The sequence below is a fragment of the Biomphalaria glabrata genome, chromosome 9, assembly GCF_947242115.1.
Source record: "Biomphalaria glabrata chromosome 9, xgBioGlab47.1, whole genome shotgun sequence".
Classification (NCBI taxonomy): Eukaryota; Metazoa; Mollusca; class Gastropoda; family Planorbidae; genus Biomphalaria; species Biomphalaria glabrata.
Genome location: NC_074719.1, coordinates 27251148 through 27268942, shown reverse-complemented (window position 1 = coordinate 27268942; position 17795 = coordinate 27251148). Strand labels below are relative to the sequence as shown.

Sequence of the window (17795 nt, the reverse complement as noted above, 5' to 3'; positions counted from 1 at the left end):
ACATCGCCGTACCACTGTCTCATAATTTAAGAAAAACTGAGATAAAAAAACAAAGAAAATATTGGAACCTAGGCTTGGAGATTAAGCGTCTATGGAAATTGTCCAAAATAACAATATATCCCATTGTTATATCTACCGAGGGGATAATAACAACTGACCCCACAGACACATTCAAGGCCCTTAACATTCCTAGGAACATCCTCGTTGCCTGTCAGAGGGCGGTACTGCTGCAGGCCTGCCACATCACCAGAAAATTCCTCAGTGGAAACTGTCAAAGGGACTACGATGAATTGTGTTTCTCTTTAGCGAAACTCGACCCTGGCAGCGCCAGAGAATAACTAGTCGTTCATTTCTAACATAATAATAATAATAATAGTTAAATTTATATAGCACTGTTAACAAACATGATGTAGGCTCAAGGCGATGTGATAACATTACAACATAAAAACCAGAACTAAAATGACAAACTAATCTAAAGAAGTTTTAAACAAATATGTCTTAATGTTCTTCTTGAATGTAGTGTAGCATATTGTGTTGTCTGTCTGAGATCAATGAGGAGTGAGTTCCCCACCTTGGGTCCGTTTATTGTAAAAGCCCACAAATCGTAACTTTTTAGGGAAAAACGCGACATCACCAGAAGCGTTGAGTCCATGGAGCGCAGTGTTGTCTGTGGGACATATGGAGTGATCAGTTCACTAAGGTATAATTAGGGCATTTCTTTATTGTAGATACACTGATGACAAAAAGTGGACAACTTGTAGTCAATTCTTGCTTTCACAGGAAGTCAATGGAGTGTGCGCAAGAGAGCAAAAGCAGAATCTAGTCTTGTTTTCCGATGGATTATTCGTGATGCCTTGTTCTGAATTCACTGTAGCTTGGCGATTTTGTTATCGGGTATACCTATGCTGCTAGCACCGCGTTGCAGTAGTCAAGTCGGGAGGGTATGGATGTTACAGCTAGCTTTTTTGTTGACTCCGTCGTCAAATATGGTCGGATGTGACCTAATCTTTGCAGCTGAAGATAAAGGCCCTTGCAGAGCTGACATGTGTGGGTCGAAAGATATATACCATCACATGCCATCGTCTTAATCAAAACGTTGATTTGAATTAACGGAGCTCTGGCAGCAGCAAGAAACAAAAAAAAATACGAGCAGCAGCATCGTGATTTGACTGCATTTAATGGATATTTTGGTGATGAAAATGGAAATATTCTGAGACACTTTTTGGTTTGTTGATGTCGATTATATTTGAGAAGACTTTACTGGTTTTGTTCCTGTTGTTCAGAGACGCACTGTCTGTGTCTAGCGTCATTGTCAGCGAATACATTATGTAGGCTACAATCTAGACATGGACAAACTACTCGGCAAAGACTACGACGGCTGCCGCGTGATGGCTAGCATTTAGAACTGTGTTCAGCCAAAGATTTCACCTTGTTATCAAGAACCTGAATGACGTTTCAGATGTGCGTAATGCTTTTGGTGTCACCAAAAAAGACTTTCTGAGAAATAAGAACCCATTCCCAATTTTGAGATGATTTGTTTGTCGGATGTTAATTGCAATTCGTTGTTAACAATTCTTGTTAGATCGACGTAGGAGGCATGGGCTTAACAACGCGTACAGTAAATAGTTTTTTCAAATGTTTAATATTTTATTTAATTTGAAACAAGTATTTACAGTTCACTTCTTATAGTATATGGAAAGGGGGGACCAGTTCCTTTCTTTAATATTTTCAGTATCAAGAAAATAGAAGCTACTATTTTGAACCGTAGATGGCAACTTGCACCCCCCTGGAAAAAACCCTGCGGGCGCCCATGGTAATAACAGGTTAAATATTTTCGTATTTTTCGCCTATGACAAGTGGGAGAATTAGTGATGAGATGTCAGGGCTTTTGCCCATTGAACTATTGCTCTCAGGTTCTTTTTGAATACTAGATATAGATGTAAGTTTGAAACTGACAAATAATTTCTTATTGGATGCTGAAATTAAGCCAATCAAATACATTCACAACAACCTTAAATTTTGATAATTATGCTGCTACAACACAACATTATATATATATAGGCTTATATATATACTTGGGCGTAGCCAGGATTTTTTCGGGAGGGGTTTAGTTCGCCCGCCCCCGAATTTTTTTTTTATATGTATTTATGTGTGTGTGTACATAATCTTTCTTACATCATTCTTTCTGAAGACGTTTATTGTGCCCTAGAATAGGTTCTTCCTGGAGTTAGTGGAAAAAATTGTAGACTCCCCGCCATTGCCAGCAAGGGGATCTGGGGGAGCGCTATGAGCTCCCCCAGCGCGGGGCGGAGCCCCACAGCTGAGCACTATTTCTGGTATTGAAAGCCAACAAAATGCATATTCTGAGGTATCTACAGTGCATTTTCCTGCTATTAAAAAGTTACAGTCATAGAATTAAGTAACTGTAGTTTGCTTTAGAATAATATTGAAGATAGAGGTTTTTCCACCTCAAAACGCTTTTTTATATTGAAGTGGGGGGTTTAACGTAAATTTAGCAGGGGGTTTTAAAATCAAAATCTTCCTTAGCTATGCTCTTGGAATTTGGGGATTGTCGTTTGCATTTTTTTTTTGTTTTGTTTTATAGAAGAGAAGCATTTAACAGAAAAAAACTCTGGTAGGGGGTTTTAAACTCAAACCCCCCTGATAGGGGTTTTAAACTCAAACCCCCCTGATAGTTTTTTTTTAAACTCAAAACCCCCAGATAGGGGCTTTTAAACTCAAACCGCCCTGGTAGGTGATTTTAAACTCAAAACCACCTGGTAGGGGTTTTAAACTCAAACCCCCCTGATAGGGGTTTTAAACTCAAACCCCCCCTGATAGTTTTTTTTAAACTCAAACCCCCCAGATAGGGGCTTTTAAACTCAAACCGCCCTGGTAGGGGATTTTAAACTCAAAACCACCTGGTAGGGGTTTTAAACTCAAACCCCCCTGATAGTTTTTTTTTTAAACTCAAACCCCCCAAATAGGGGCTTTTAAACTCAAACCGCCCTGGTAGGGGATTTTAAACTCAAAACCACCTACTGGTAGGGGTTTTAAACTCAAACCTCCCTTTGGCTGTGCTGGGGCAAGTGATGGTTTAGTATTATAAAATCTCACCTAAAGTAAAGAAAATGAACGAAAAAAATCAGTCACTAAATTCCGACCCCCCTGCGGGTGCCTGTACTCAGTGTAAATAATCTCAATTAATTATTAATAATTAATTATTTTCTTTAATGTCAAACAATAAGAGAAATAAATTCTACATTATTGAGAGCTGATTGTTACTGAGATATAGGCCTATATTGTAGAACTAGTTGTAAATGTAGAGTTCTTCCCCACAGAAAAGCCCTTTTTAAAAACAAAATATTCTATTTTGCTTGTTTAATATTATTAACTTTATATTTATATAGACATAGGCCTAGGCCGTCCATGGAATCATGGAACTAGTCTAGATTCTAATCTAGATCTTATTAGTAACTTCTATATCAAGATACTAGACTAGCTATCTTCAGTATCGGTACTTCCGGCTTTAGCATATTTGCTTTTTTTTTTTGTCTGACTATCGCTATTGTCTTTTACAGTGACGATATTAGTATTATTACAAATAATAGACTGACTAGAGGTAGATCTATAGACCCACTATCATCATCATGGACATGATCTAGTAAACTGAAAAATTCTAGTAGTCAAGTAGTACCCTTTCAGTAATCATTAACTTTAACGCGTATTTTACATCTAGACTGAGTCTAGACTAGATCTAGAATCTAGATGTAGTGATTGTACTACATTTGTAGTCGTTGTACTGTAGACTAGATGATATAGATAGAAATTATAGTCACTATACATAATACTATAATACTGTATAGTGATAGATCTAGACTATCATGATCTGAGTAATAAAGTCAATAAAGTAATTAACTTAAAATTAAAAGTTAATTAACTTAATAAAAGGGAAAAAATAATATTTATAAATATTATTTTAATTTTATATAGATCTAGTCTATCTTATCTTATTATATTTTATATAATACAGCTCTAGATCTAGAATCTAGTAATCTACTTTATTTTGTTTATACTAAAAATTATACTATGACTATGAAAGTCAACTCATCAACTGTTAATTAATACAATTATAATAATTATTACGATTATATTGATTATATAAATTATGGTAATAATTACAACACTCATAAAAGTATAATCATATCATAGACATAATTCATAATAATTCATGATATTAATTTTTTTTTTATTGTTTTGTAAAATGTTTTGCATATCTCGGATGTTCCTTTAGAGTTGAAGATAGTTTACTTCCTATGTCAATTATGAATTATAAAATAATGTCAATGTAGATCTAGATCTCTAGAATATATTCTATATATAATATATCTATTATAGATGTATTCTAGGTCTAAACATATTATCATAGGGTCATAGGCCTATATACTCAGGGCTTTTTTTGTGACGGTATGTATGCGTACCGCATAGGCGTAGCCAGGATTTTTTTTGGGGGGGAATTTCCACCCCCCCCACCCCCCCCCCCCCACCCCCGCCCAAAAAAATATATTTGTATGTGTGTATGTGATGGCTGCCTGGTCGAACGGTTTGCGCGCTGGACTGTCGTTCGGACTTATCGATGGTCCCGGGTTCAAACCCTTCCCGCTCCCATCCCCCGTCGTCCTGCGGGAGGTTTGGACTAGGAAGTAATTATCTTCAACTCTGAAGGAACATCCGAAATAAGTAAAACATTTTACAAACAACAACATTTTACAAACATATATAATCTTTATTACATTCTAACCCATCATTCTTTCGGAAGACGCTTATTGTGCCCTAGAATAGGTTTTTCCTGGAGATAGTGAGAAAATTGTAGACTCCCTGCCATTGCCAGCAAGGGGTCTGGGGGAACTCTAGGAGCTCCCCCAGCGTGGGGCGGAGTCTCGCTGCCAAGCACTATTTCTGAATTTGTGATATTGAAATCCAACCAAAATGCATTATTCTGAGGTATCTACAGTGCATTTTCCTGCTATTAAAAAGTTTTATTTCAAAAACCTAATGTGCTATTCTTACTGACTTAGACCTCCAGCGCGTTTCGGCCCATTTGCCGTCAAGCTTTTTCCACAAAAATCTGTCACTGGCAATATCTGAAGCCTCTTCCCACCTGCTCTGAGGACCTCCATGAATGTGTGGCGCCAAGTTGTACTAGGATGTCATCGCAACTCTTCTTATGCCTAATTCATTTTATCGGAGAACATGTCCTGCAAACTTCATGCGACGCTCTGTCACAATCTTACTAAGGGGTTGACTCCCAGTTCGATATAGGATTTCCTTTATGTACACCCGATCTCTATAACTGACTCCTAAAATCAGTCTTAGCCATCTTTGTTGAGCCACATTTAGTGTTTTTCAATTTTGGCAGATGACTATTCACTGCACTTTATTAATTGAGCCCCGCCACTGGTAGAAATGTGTAACCTCTCTTGAATACGCTCTTGGAATTAAGTGACTGTAGTTTGCTTTAGATTTTATATCGAAAAGGGAAGTTTTATCGTCAAAATCATCTGTTGGGGGTTTTAAACTAAAAAATCTCTGGAGTTGTTTTTTTTTAAAATTCAAAACCCCATTTAGCTACGGTCATAGAATTTAGTAACTGTAGTTTGCTTTATAATAATATTGAAGAGAGAAGTTTTCCACCTCAAAACGCCCTGTAGGGGGATTTAAACTCAAAACCATCTGGAGGGGTTTTAAACTTTTAAAAAAGCCATCTGTAGGAGAGGGATTTAAACTCAAAACCCCCAATTGTCTTGGCTACGCTCAAATAATTTTAGTGTTTAATTTGCTTTTTTTATATTGAAGAGGTATTTTTTTAGCATCAAACCACTCTGAAGGTGTGTTTAAAACTCAAAACTCCTTTTGGCAACGCTCATAGCATTTTGACTGCGTAATTTGCTTTTTTCTTACATTGACAAAACCACTTTGGCTACACTCATAGATTTCTGATTGTGTAATTTTCTTTTTTTATATCGAAGAGGTATTTTTTAGCTTCAAACTCCACTGGAGGGGACTTTAAACTCAAAACCCCTTTGAATACACTCATAACATGTTGAGTGTATAATTTGCTTTGCTTTTAATATTAAAGAGGTATTTTTTACCTTCAAACCCCACTGAAGGGGGGGTTTAAACTCAAAACCTCCTTTGCTGTGCTCACCTAAAATAAACTAAGCAAAAAAATCAGTCACTAAATTCGATCAACGCATTGTATTATATACTATACTGTATATATACTATATAGAATCTATAAATAAATTTAACAAACAAGCAACAAGACAAGTGTAGCTTGAGTAGATTAAGACTAAGACTTTACTATTTTAGTAGATCTATCAGATAAGATTAGATCGAGATAAATTCTAATACTAATAGATTTAGAATCTAGACTTATAATAATCTAGATTAGTATGATAAGTTCTAGAATATAGTCGCTCTAGTTTCTAGACAAGTAGAATCTAGATACTGCATTCCAGTACACAACCGTGAACTTGTGGTCAAGTTCGGCCCTGTCATTACCATACCATCTGGCCCTGCCATTACCATCTGGCCCACAAATTGCTTGCCTACAACATACATCAGTTGAATTTAATTGTTACCTGCCCTAACAATAATTAGTTTTGATAATGCATCAAATATAATATTCTTTTCCACACCTTTCTCTTTCCCAAACTGCGTAAAATTATTGTTTTTATTCTTCTTCCTCTTTCTCATTTTTATGTGTTGGAGCGTTCAGATGACTAGAAAAATATATGAGATGAACTGCGCTGTGGTTTCCAAATCAGGGAGCTCTTCATATATTTTTCTTTCTATTGGGTTGTTTTGGGACCAGTGTCTTGTAGTGAATGCATTTTGAAGAACATGGTCAGCACTCTCTGGTGACACTCCACATGGGCAGATTTCACTGGTGAAATTTTGAGCTTCCGGAACATATGTTGTCTCATTCTGTTGTGTCCGGTTCTGAGTCGAAAGATTGACTTTGATCGGGATAGCTTATAATAGGCGTTATCTTTCTTGTGATTTGGATGAGATCTTGTCCATTCCTCATTTGATTTTATTTTTGTTATTTGTGAAAGATTTCAAATATGTTATGGTTATTATAATTATCATTCATTGATAGATGAAGCAAACAACTGAATCAGAATCATTTCAAGCATTTTAATTGTTATAGCATGAATATTTGTTAGTTTAAATTACTGTCCAATATTTCTTGGCGATTTGCAACATTATGGCATTGCAGAATCATAGATTCTATATTATTTTTATGGTGAAGATTTATGATTTATGTAATTGTAATAATGTAATACACCATCATGTAATTGAAGGTAATATTTTCATTATGGAACCACCCATAAAAATGGATCTTGACATGGGCATACAGTATTTTAGATGTAAAGTTGACTTAGTCTTGTCAAGAGAACCAGTAAATAATTGATGGTGATTTTAAGACAAGTTTCTATTTTGCAAACTTCTTGAAAGGACTACTACAGCACCTGATGTATTCGACAACATTTTTTCATTTCTGGAAGTATTAAATCTCTTGGAAAAATATGTGGCTTCAAGTATACATTTCAGCATTGGTACAATAATAATAATAATAAGTCACCAAAAGTAATGAGAAAAACTCACTATTTAATCAATTAGCAAATTAGTAATTTCCACAAGAATTGCGAAAAGTAATTTAAAAAAATGATATTAGTGCTTTCTATTTTGTGTAATTGAGGTTTTTAACAGTCGACTGTTTCAAAGTGTTTGTCATGATTTTGATGCATCTAAAAAGGCTGCTATTTCACATTCAAGTGAGATGGACATGAAGCAAAGTTTTAAAACAACTTTTAAAAATCTTCGTATTTAATTAGAAAACAAAAACACAGTTGGAAGACTTCTTAGCAATTAAAGTGATCTACAGAAAATACTTTCTGCCTTTACATCATTGCCATCTCAACAGAAAAGTAGATATGATGCAGAAGAAGTAATTTGTTCTAATCTTGCAAAGACTGCCCTGAGAATCCCTGATCTGGTAAAACAGAAACAATCTCAACCTTTGCAATGATGTTAGGCTTTTTCTCAAACTGTATCAACTATTTTGTATCAAAATTGCTCGAGCTGTTTACCATGCTCTATCATGTTTTTCAAATGACAAGGGTTAGTCCCCCAGCGATTCTCCCCAATCAGTTAATAAACAAAGTAAGATGCAAATCATAGAGATAAATTTAAATGGATTTGTAATTTAGCTTTAAATAATGAAATGTAAACATTATTTTACTAGATCTTGATCGTCAACAACAGGAGGAAACCATACATTTTTATCACAAGTACATTTATTTCAGTATTGTATTTACCTTCAGATTTCTTTAGATCTGCATTCATTGATATTTTTTGTATTTGACAAAAAGTGCCATTTAGGTATACCTCAAAATAGATTCAGATCTAGAATTCATTTGTTTCTCCAAAAACCTAACAAAATTGTTTTTTAGATTAAGTATATGCATACTTTATGCTTTCTATTAACCATTTTTAAATCATTTAATATGTGTATATGATATAATACTATATAAAGAAAGTTGTAAGTCTGCACATTTTGAAAAAAAAAATTCCTTTTTTTCATTCTCATTGATTTCATCTTTTTTATTTTGGTCTGTTTCAGAAACACTTCAAGATTGTAAGAAACTGACTAGTTTTGAATTATAATATGGAACAAAATTTGACTCTTGATCTAAGAATTGATAAAAAGAAGATGGATGAAGGTTCTGATGGTGAAGATTGTCGATTTGAATCAAAAAAAGAAAATAAGGAAAGTATTGCTCAAGATCTTTCTGAACAAACATCCCAAGAACAATGTTATAAATTAACTGTAGCATCTGAAAGGAAACAAGACATTACTTTTGAAATGAAGAAAATAAAAATTGAAAAAGAAACATTGGAAGATACATTACAGCCATACTGCAACAACGAGGCTTATGATGAAACTTGTGATTTTATCGAAAATCAGCTTAAGGTTAAGTATTACTGTTGGAAACTCAAATTACTATGAAATACCAGTGAAACATTTTTGCTCTAAGTAGAATTATATGGGTAAAATGTGATATACAGTAAAATAATATAAGTATAATAATTCAAGGATCTTATACTTAGATCCTTCTGTGCCATTCAACACATTGCATATTGGGCGACAAGCTGTCTCCATAAAGATCTGTCAATATCTGAAGCCTCTTACCTCCTGGTGTCTATTGCTCTGAGGTCCTCCATTAAAGTGTGGCACCAAGTTATGAGGATGTCCCTGTGTGCGCTTTCTTCATATTGGCCTCCATATCATTGCTACCCTTAGTATGCATAATTCATTCCTTTTGAGGACATCTTATCTTATTTTATCTTATATAATACAGACGTTACTTGAAATAATAATTACGTCCTACGCGTCATGCATTTAGTCATGCATATTAACCAATGACTTAAATTCTGCCAAGTCACTGGTTTTCCTGGCTAGCTCAGGCAACCCATTCCATGCTCTAATAGCACTAGGGAAGGAGTATTTGTACAAATTTGTCCTAGCATATGGGACGAGGAATGTGCCTTTATCTTTGTGGCTTTCTGAGTATTTTATTAAATTTTGTTTTTGTATTTGAAGATTATGGTTCAGTGTTTTATGTATAATTGCTACTTTACTTTTGAGTCTTCTATCCTGAAGGCTTTCTAAATTTAGTTATTTTACTAATGGTGTTACTCTAGTCAAATGTGAACATTCCTTTGTTATGAATCTCACTGCTCTATTTTCTGTTTGTTCCAGTTTCTTAATGTTTTCTTGAGTTGAGGGGTCCCAAACGAAGGATGCATATTCTATTATTGGCCTAACCAAGGTTAAATAACATTTTAGTTTTATGTTCTTATTTGATTTATAGAAATTTCTTTTAATAAACCCTAATGCTTTGTTGGATTTTTTTATAGTTTCCTCAATATGTGGATTCCATGACAGTTTTTCATTTATTATAACACCTAGGTATTTTGCTTTTTAGTCTGTGTTACTGGTTTGCTATGAATAAGATAAGTGGAATTTGTTTTAGTTTTTTTGTTACTCTTAACAACTGAAATTTTTCTGGGTGGAAAGACATGCTCCAATTTGATTCCCATTTCTGTAATTCATCTAATTCTCTTTGTAAAATATCTGTGTCTTGTGTTGTTTTTATTGTTCTATATATTATGCAATCGTCTGCAAATAATCTGACTTTTGTTCCTGAACTAATGCAATTTGGTAAATCATTTAATGTAAATTAAAAATAGTAGTGGACCCAAGACTGTTCCTTGAGGTATACCTGAGTTTACTGTTATCGGTGTTGATTTAGAGCCATTTATTATTACAGTTTGTGACATGTCCTGCAAACCTCATGCTGCACTTGGTCACTACCGGTACCTACTTAACTGCTTGAGTCCCGTTTCAGCTTAGGATTTTTTTGTTTTAGAGACCAGATCTTTGTAAGTGACTCCTAAAATCCATCTTGGCCATTTTTGTTGAGCAACATTTAGTCATTTCCTAATTTTAGCAGATGACTTCCATGTCTTGCATGCATACATTGCTGTTGGGGTGATGATTGTGTAGATTTTTGTCTCAAGTCCATTAGCTTGGCTTGTCCAAATAGGCTGCAGCCTTAGGAAAATGCTCCCTGCCTTTCTTATTTAACATGTTACATCACGGTAGGCATTCCCATCTTCATCTTTTGCCATGATGCTACCAATGTATGAGAATTTATCCAACTTTTCAAGCTCTGACTTGCCAAGTATCCAAGTCACACAAATGTTAGTTTTATTTAAGTTATAAGTTTCCCTCTCAGACCTTGCGATCTATGGGGCAGATGATGTTAAGGTCATCTGTTTCTATGCAGAAGCCAATTTTGGGTGCCTTTCAATCTAGTCTCTCCATCATTTCTTGTATGCATGTATTTGTAGACCTGAGTAGTGCAACGTCGTCAGTGAAGTGCAAGTCCAACATTTGAACCCTGTTCATGTCATGTAATACCAAAGACAGTCTTATGAATTTCTTTCCTCATTATGTAGTCGATGGCTTGGAGAAAAAGGAAAGGAAATAAAATGTACCCGTCTCACACCTGTCTCGATGCTAAAGAACTCATTGTTCTTATTTCTGTACTACAGCTAGATTGACTGTATAGACCTTTTTCAGGGATGCCATAGTCTCTATTTTCCATAGTGATTCTCAAAGTACACTATCAAACACCTTCTTAAAGTCTCAGAAACTGATCATAAGCCATTGTTGGTATTCAAGACTTTGTTCTGTCATAGAAAGAAGATCTACTCTGCAAATGATCTGCCTCTTCGGAGGCCTGCTTCCTCTTCTTTGAGCCTTTCATCTCCAGAACTATGCTGAAAACTTTGCTCCTCCAGTTGTTGCAATCTGCCAAGTTGCCCTTTTTAGGAAGTTTTACAATCACTTCTTTTTGCCAGTTCTCAGGGACTTTTAGAGTAATATAGCAGCTGTCATAAAAAAAATGATTGTTGTAAATGATTTTGGCTTTATTGTGACTAAATAATCAGATACTTGAATTGCGGATATAGTTAAAATAGCTGCAAGAAAAATTTCTGCTTTGATGACAGAGCATCATTCCACCCAATTCCATCCCAGAGTCATGCAGAGGAACTGAGGGGGCTAAGGCAATATTAAAATAAGCTCTGATCAAAGTGTAAATCATATACTATACAAGTGCTCAATATGACCACCACCATCAAGCCTATATGAAAACTCCTTAGTTAAATAATGATGACTCCTGTGTAAAAAAAAAGAAGAAAAAGGTAAAGTTCCCCTTTTAGACCTTGTGATCTGTAAGGCAGATGATGTTAAGGTCATCTGTTTCTTTGACCAACAGTTAACAGGCAGGGTGTTATGTGGCTAGCACAGCGGCCAACCGTCTTTACTTTCCCCAATTAAAAGGTACCCATTAGAGTTGGGGGGACTCAGGGGAGCCCTAAAAATCCGGAAATTAAAATCACAGTCTTCATCGAGATTCAAACACAGGATCCTAGGTTTGGAAGCCAAGTGCTAACCACTCAGCCACCATGCCCCTAACTCCTGTATAATGACCACTAGTTCAGTCCATTTCATTGCACATTCACCTTGTATATATTTTTATTTGTCAATTTCAGGTGCAGTTCATGAAACAAGAAAAAGAAGAAATTGCAGGTGAAAAAAAACTTTCTAGAAATGTTAAAAATAAAAAAGTTAAACAGAAGCGTTCCAAAGAAAAGACTCCCAGGAATCAAGTTATAGTTGATACAACAAGCAGTTCCCAATGTCAAATATGTCAAAAAGTTTATTCTTCCTATTCAAATTTAAAAAAACATCTGATAGTCCATACTGCTGAAAAGAAATTTACATGTGATATATGTCAGAAAGCATTTTCTGTGTTTTCATATTTGAAAAAACATCAAAAAATTCATACTGGTGAAAAACCATTTAAATGTCCAATATGTCAAAAAGCATTTTTGACGTCTTCATTTGTAAAAGTACATCAGGTGGTTCACACTGGTGAAAAACCATTTCAGTGTCAGATATGCCAGAGGGCCTTTTCCTCCTCTTCAAAATTACTACGACACAAGGTGGTTCATACTGGTGAAAAACCGTTTAAGTGTGATGTTTGTGAGAAAGTATTTTCTTATACAGCAGATCTCAAGAAACACCAGAGATACCACACAGGGGAAAGGCCATTTAAGTGTGAAATATGTTTCAAAGGATTCGCTCTCTCGGCTGATGCAAGAAAACACCAGATGGTTCATACTGGTGAAAAACCTTTCAAATGTGAAATATGCCAGAAAGGATTTTCATCTGCTTCATATTTAAAAAAACATCGTTTAGTTCATTCTGATGGTTAATCAATTCATACAGGTCAGTGCAGACATGTTTTTAGCTCTCTAAAATGAAAACATATCTTTTGGACAGGTGTGGGCACACAAAAAACTAATTTATACAAATAGAAAGCCACACTTAATGAAATGTATAAAGGTCATGAAAGAAATTGTAAAATTTATTGTGATAGCTGCCATAGTGTTTTTTTTTTTAATTAGTAATCTTGTAATTGATCATTTGAATTGTATACTATATTTTTGCGCTTTTAACCCGCGGGTTATTCACATTTTTTACAAATGATTGGCAGCTGTGCTGGGTTTACTATGGACATACCGGTGGGTCTTTATACAACATACTACACATACAACTGTAGGCTCATATTTTTCATGTGTGTTGCACTCTGTGTATTGCTTTATTGCTTTTTGGAACCACAACTGGCAGACGTCTGAAGAGCAAAATATTTATGTTCCGGCAAGTCATGCACATGCCTGGTATATAAGGGTGTTGGTTATATGATTTGTTTTTACTTATTTTGTCATTTGTGGTATGTATGTGACATATATGTGCGAAAAAACAGTACCTGTATTTCAAACATATTACTTTTGGCCTTGCAATATCTACTTTATGTATCTAATCTCTGTTTATTGTAAACAAAAAGTATGTCTTATAAAACGTCAATATAATAAAACCTTGAAATTTGTTTACAAAAAATGTCTTGCTAATATGTTTAATGCATGATTGAAATTTATTATGTAAAAACTAAATGATTTGACCTTGTTTTTTCAATACAAAGGACAAGGTAGTGTACATGGGTGTCTTGGGAGTCTTGGAGAATTTTTTTTTCTGTTTACTATATATGTCAGTGATATACTATTAAGTATGGCCATCTCTAAATTAAAAATACCTAAGTATAGGGTGGTGAGTCTCCATTTATTCTGAAGAAATTTATTCTTTACTAAATTATTGAAAATAAATTTTTTTGCATCATTGCTATGTTTTGGAATAAATGATGTACACTGTCCTAGCAATGTTATATTTTGGATTAAATGATGTAGACTGTACTAGCTGGCTAAGAGTCTATTTTTTAAAAATGTATAATATTAATGGTCTGTTTTAAAAATAGTGGCTTTTCCAACTGTTGCCTTGGGCTGCTTAGGACCTCCGACTGGTGGAGGACCTCACTTGGGACCAAAAAAAAAAATAAAATTTGACATAATAGAAAAAGTTAATGAACTAAAACATAAAAAACATTTGAAAACTAAATTACACTGTAAGCCTACCTACATGTCCATGAATTTACGCGGACAGATTGTGTTGGATTATTGAAGTGTGAGACTATCAAGAGTCAACTGTAATTAATTTTTAATCATTTTAAAGTTATGCTGAATACAGATTCTCATTCTAAACTAAGAATATATTTTAGAGAAACTTTAATGATTCAGGAGTTACTATTTCAGAATCTTTTCAATCAGTAAAACAAGCTATTTTTATTTGGCATGTGTTTTGATAGAGCTGCATTAAATCTTTTTCACTAAGATCTAATACTGTGTATATGTAAATAAAGAAAAGAAGGAGGGTATGTTGCCCCCCCCCCCCCCTCCATCAAAGAAAAGAAAAGATAGATGCTGCAAGCCTACTTTTTTTTTTTTTTCTTTTCGTGAAAATTTATAATGTTTTTCACATGTGTAGATCAGGACTCTGAATTATTTTCTGTAATAGTTTAATTATTAAATAAAAATTAGGACTGTGATAAATAAATTACTGCAGCATTCATTTATCATTGTGCTGTTGAATTTTTTATTCTTTCATTAGACAATACCGTAATGAATCGCGTACTAAAAATTAATTCGTTTAATTGTTTACTTTATAATCCCATCCCTAGATCTAAAACTCTAATTCAACTCTAAGATGATAAAACTTTTCTTCGCACAGATAGTTTTATACTTTAACACATAAACATATTAATTAAAGTCCATTAATTTCATATTTTGGTCAAATAAACATTCAAATTTGGTTTTCTAAAGCTACATTCGTTTACGAAAGCTGCGAAGCCGAGTTGAGATAGGCCTAGATCTATATTCATTCATGAATCGCGTACTAAAAATTATTTCGTTTAATTGTTCACTTTATAATCCCATCATTTAACAAAGCTATCGCTCTTTTCGTTTTTAATAGATAATAATGTATCGACTGCGGGTAAACCCATTTTCGCAAAACTAATTTTATTTTCGTAGCGAAAGAGAAATAACGTGAAAGGATCATTAGCTAACTTTAACATACATCTAAATCCAATCCACTAGATTATTCAAAAGCATTTTTTACATAAATTAGTTCCTGATATCTGTGACTACAGATTTCCTGGCGAACATTCTTTCATTAGACATTACCAAATGGTTACACATTAACACATCTCTCTACTGAGTCTATTCCTAGGCCTAGGTCTAAAACTCTTATTGAGTTTTCGCAAAGATAGTTTTATGCTTTAACTCATAAACATACTAATTATTGTCCATTCATTTCATATTTTAATCAAATTAACATTCAAATTTGTTTTTCTAAAGCATTTTTAATACATTCGTTCGCTGTACGCTAAAGCTGCGTAGCCGTGTTGAGATAGGCCTATATTCATTCATGAAAAAAAAAGGTCACGCATGCGCAGCACAGAATGAACTCTATAAAAGCCAATTTTTAACTCTAGATTAGTGTAGATTTAGATCTATGTCTACCCCAAGATCTACTTTATACTTTAACACATGAACATACAAAATTAAGTCTATTCATCTCAAATTTTAATCAAATATATGTAGGACTACAAGCAAATGTTTTAATTTGAAAAAAAAATGGATTTAAGCCTATTAGCTATTTTGATTTGATAGCTCCATTCACACTATTTTTACATTGACACATTCGCTTTACTTATTACATTATTATTTCGTTTAATTGTTTACAAAACACTCTCAGTGACTATATCGACAGAAATGCGCAAATAAAGACCCGCGGGTCGCGGGTAACATATATGTCTAGTATTTTATATAATACAGCTCTAGATCTAGAATCTAGTAATCTACTTTATTTTTTTTTATACTAAAAATTATACTATGAAAGTCAACTCATCAACTGTTAATTAATACACTTATAATAATTATTACGATTATATAAATTATGGTAATAATTACAACACTCATAAAAGTATAATCATATCATAGACATAATTCATAATAATTCATATTAATTTTTTAAAATTGTTTTGTACAATGTTTTGCATATTTCGGATGTTCCTTTTGAGTTGAAGATAGTTTACTTCTTATGTCAATTATGAATTATAAAATATTGTAAATGTGGATCTAGATCTCTAGAATATATTCTATATATAATTTATATATAATATATCTATTATAGATGTATTCTAGGTCTAAACATATTATCATAGGGTCATAGGCCTATATACTCAGGGCTTTTTTTGTGACGGTATGTATGCGTATCGCATAGGCGTAGCCAGGATTTTTTTTTCGGGGGGGAATTTTTTTCTACCCCCCCCCCCCACCCCCCCGCCAAAAAATATATTTTTATAAATATATATTTATTATATGTATGTATGTGTGTATGTGATGGCTGCATGGTCGAACGGTTTGCGCGCTGGACTGTCGTTCGGACTTATCAATGGTCCCGGGTTCAAACCCTTCCCGCTCCCATCCCCCGTCGTCCTGCGGGAGGTTTGGACTAGGAAGTAATTATCTTCAACTCTGAAGGAACATCCGAAATAAGTAAAACATTTTACAAACAACATTTTTACAAACATATATAATCTTTATTACATTCTAACCCATCATTCTTTCGGAAGACGCTTATTGTGCCCTAGAATAGGTTTTTCCTGGAGATAGAAAATTATCAGCAAGGGGTCTAGGGGAACTCTCGGAGCTCCCCCAGCGCGGGGCGGAGTCTCGCTGCCAAGCACTATTTCTGAATTTGTGATATTGAAATCCAACCAAAATGCATTATTCTGAGGTATCTACAGTGCATTTTCCTGCTATTAAAAAGTTTTATTTCAAAAACCTAATGTGCTATTCTTACTGACTTAGACCTCCAGCGCGTTTCGGCCCATTTGCCGTCAAGCTTTTTTCCACAAAAATCTGTCACTGGTAATATCTGAAGCCTCTTCCCACATGCTCTGAGGACCTCCATGAATGTGTGGCGCCAAGTTGTACTAGGATGTCATCGCAACTCTTCTTATGCCTAATTCATTTTATCGGAGAACATGTCCTGCAAACTTCATGCGACGCTCTGTCACAATCTTACTAAGGGGTTGACTCCAAGTTCGATATAGGATTTCCTTTATGTACACCCGATCTCTATAACTGACTCCTAAAATCAGTCTTAGCCATCTTTGTTGAGCCACATTTAGTGTTTTTCAATTTTGGCAGATGACTATTCACTGCACTTTATTAATTGAGCCCCGCCACTGGTAGAAATGTGTAACCTCTCTTGAATACGCTCTTGGAATTAAGTGACTGTAGTTTGCTTTAGATTTTATATCGAAAAGGGAAGTTTTATCGTCAAAATCATCTGCTGGGGGTTTTAAACTAAAAAATCTCTGGAGTTTTTTTTTTTTTTTTTTAAATTCAAAACCCCATTTAGCTACGGTCATAGAATTTAGTAACTGTAATTGGCTTTAGAATAATATTGAAGAGAGAAGTTTTCCACCTCAAAACGCCCTGTAGGGGGATTTTAAACTCAAAACCATATGGAGGGGTTTTAAACTTAAAAAAAAAAGCCATCTATTGGAGAGGGGTTTAAACTAAAAACCCCCAATTGGCTTGGCTACGCTCAAATAATTTTAGTGTGTAATTTGCTTTTTTTTTATATTGAAGAGGTATTTTTTTACCCTCAAACCCCTCTGAAG

The 17795-nt window shown here is 34.4% G+C and overlaps 1 protein-coding gene across 7 annotated transcripts; it reads left to right on the top strand.

The window, feature by feature from the left end:
• Nucleotides 1-3402: 3402 nt before the first annotated feature.
• On the top strand, nucleotides 3403-14672 carry LOC106070197 (zinc finger protein 583-like). Of its 7 annotated transcripts, none has more exons than XM_013230042.2 (3): nucleotides 3403-3517; nucleotides 8693-9043; nucleotides 12196-14672. In XM_013230042.2, exons 2-3 carry the CDS (start codon nucleotides 8738-8740, stop codon nucleotides 12919-12921), a joined length of 1032 nt encoding a protein of 343 aa, XP_013085496.2. In that variant the 5' UTR covers nucleotides 3403-3517; nucleotides 8693-8737; the 3' UTR covers nucleotides 12922-14672. The 7 variants fall into 7 exon arrangements, with proteins under 7 accessions (XP_013085496.2, XP_013085491.2, XP_013085490.2 ...); XM_013230037.2 differs by having other exon boundaries at nucleotides 3507-3622; XM_013230036.2 differs by lacking the exon at nucleotides 3403-3517 and adding an exon at nucleotides 3524-3664.
• The last annotated feature ends 3123 nt before the right edge of the window (nucleotides 14673-17795 follow it).

Coding starts and splice junctions, on each gene's coding strand:
- LOC106070197 (XM_013230042.2), top strand. CDS start 8,738: ATGGAACAAAATTTGACTCTTGATCTAAGAATTGATAAAAAGAAGATG. Junction 9,044..12,195: donor TTATCGAAAATCAGCTTAAG/GTTAAGTATTAC, acceptor TGTCAATTTCAG/GTGCAGTTCATGAAACAAGA.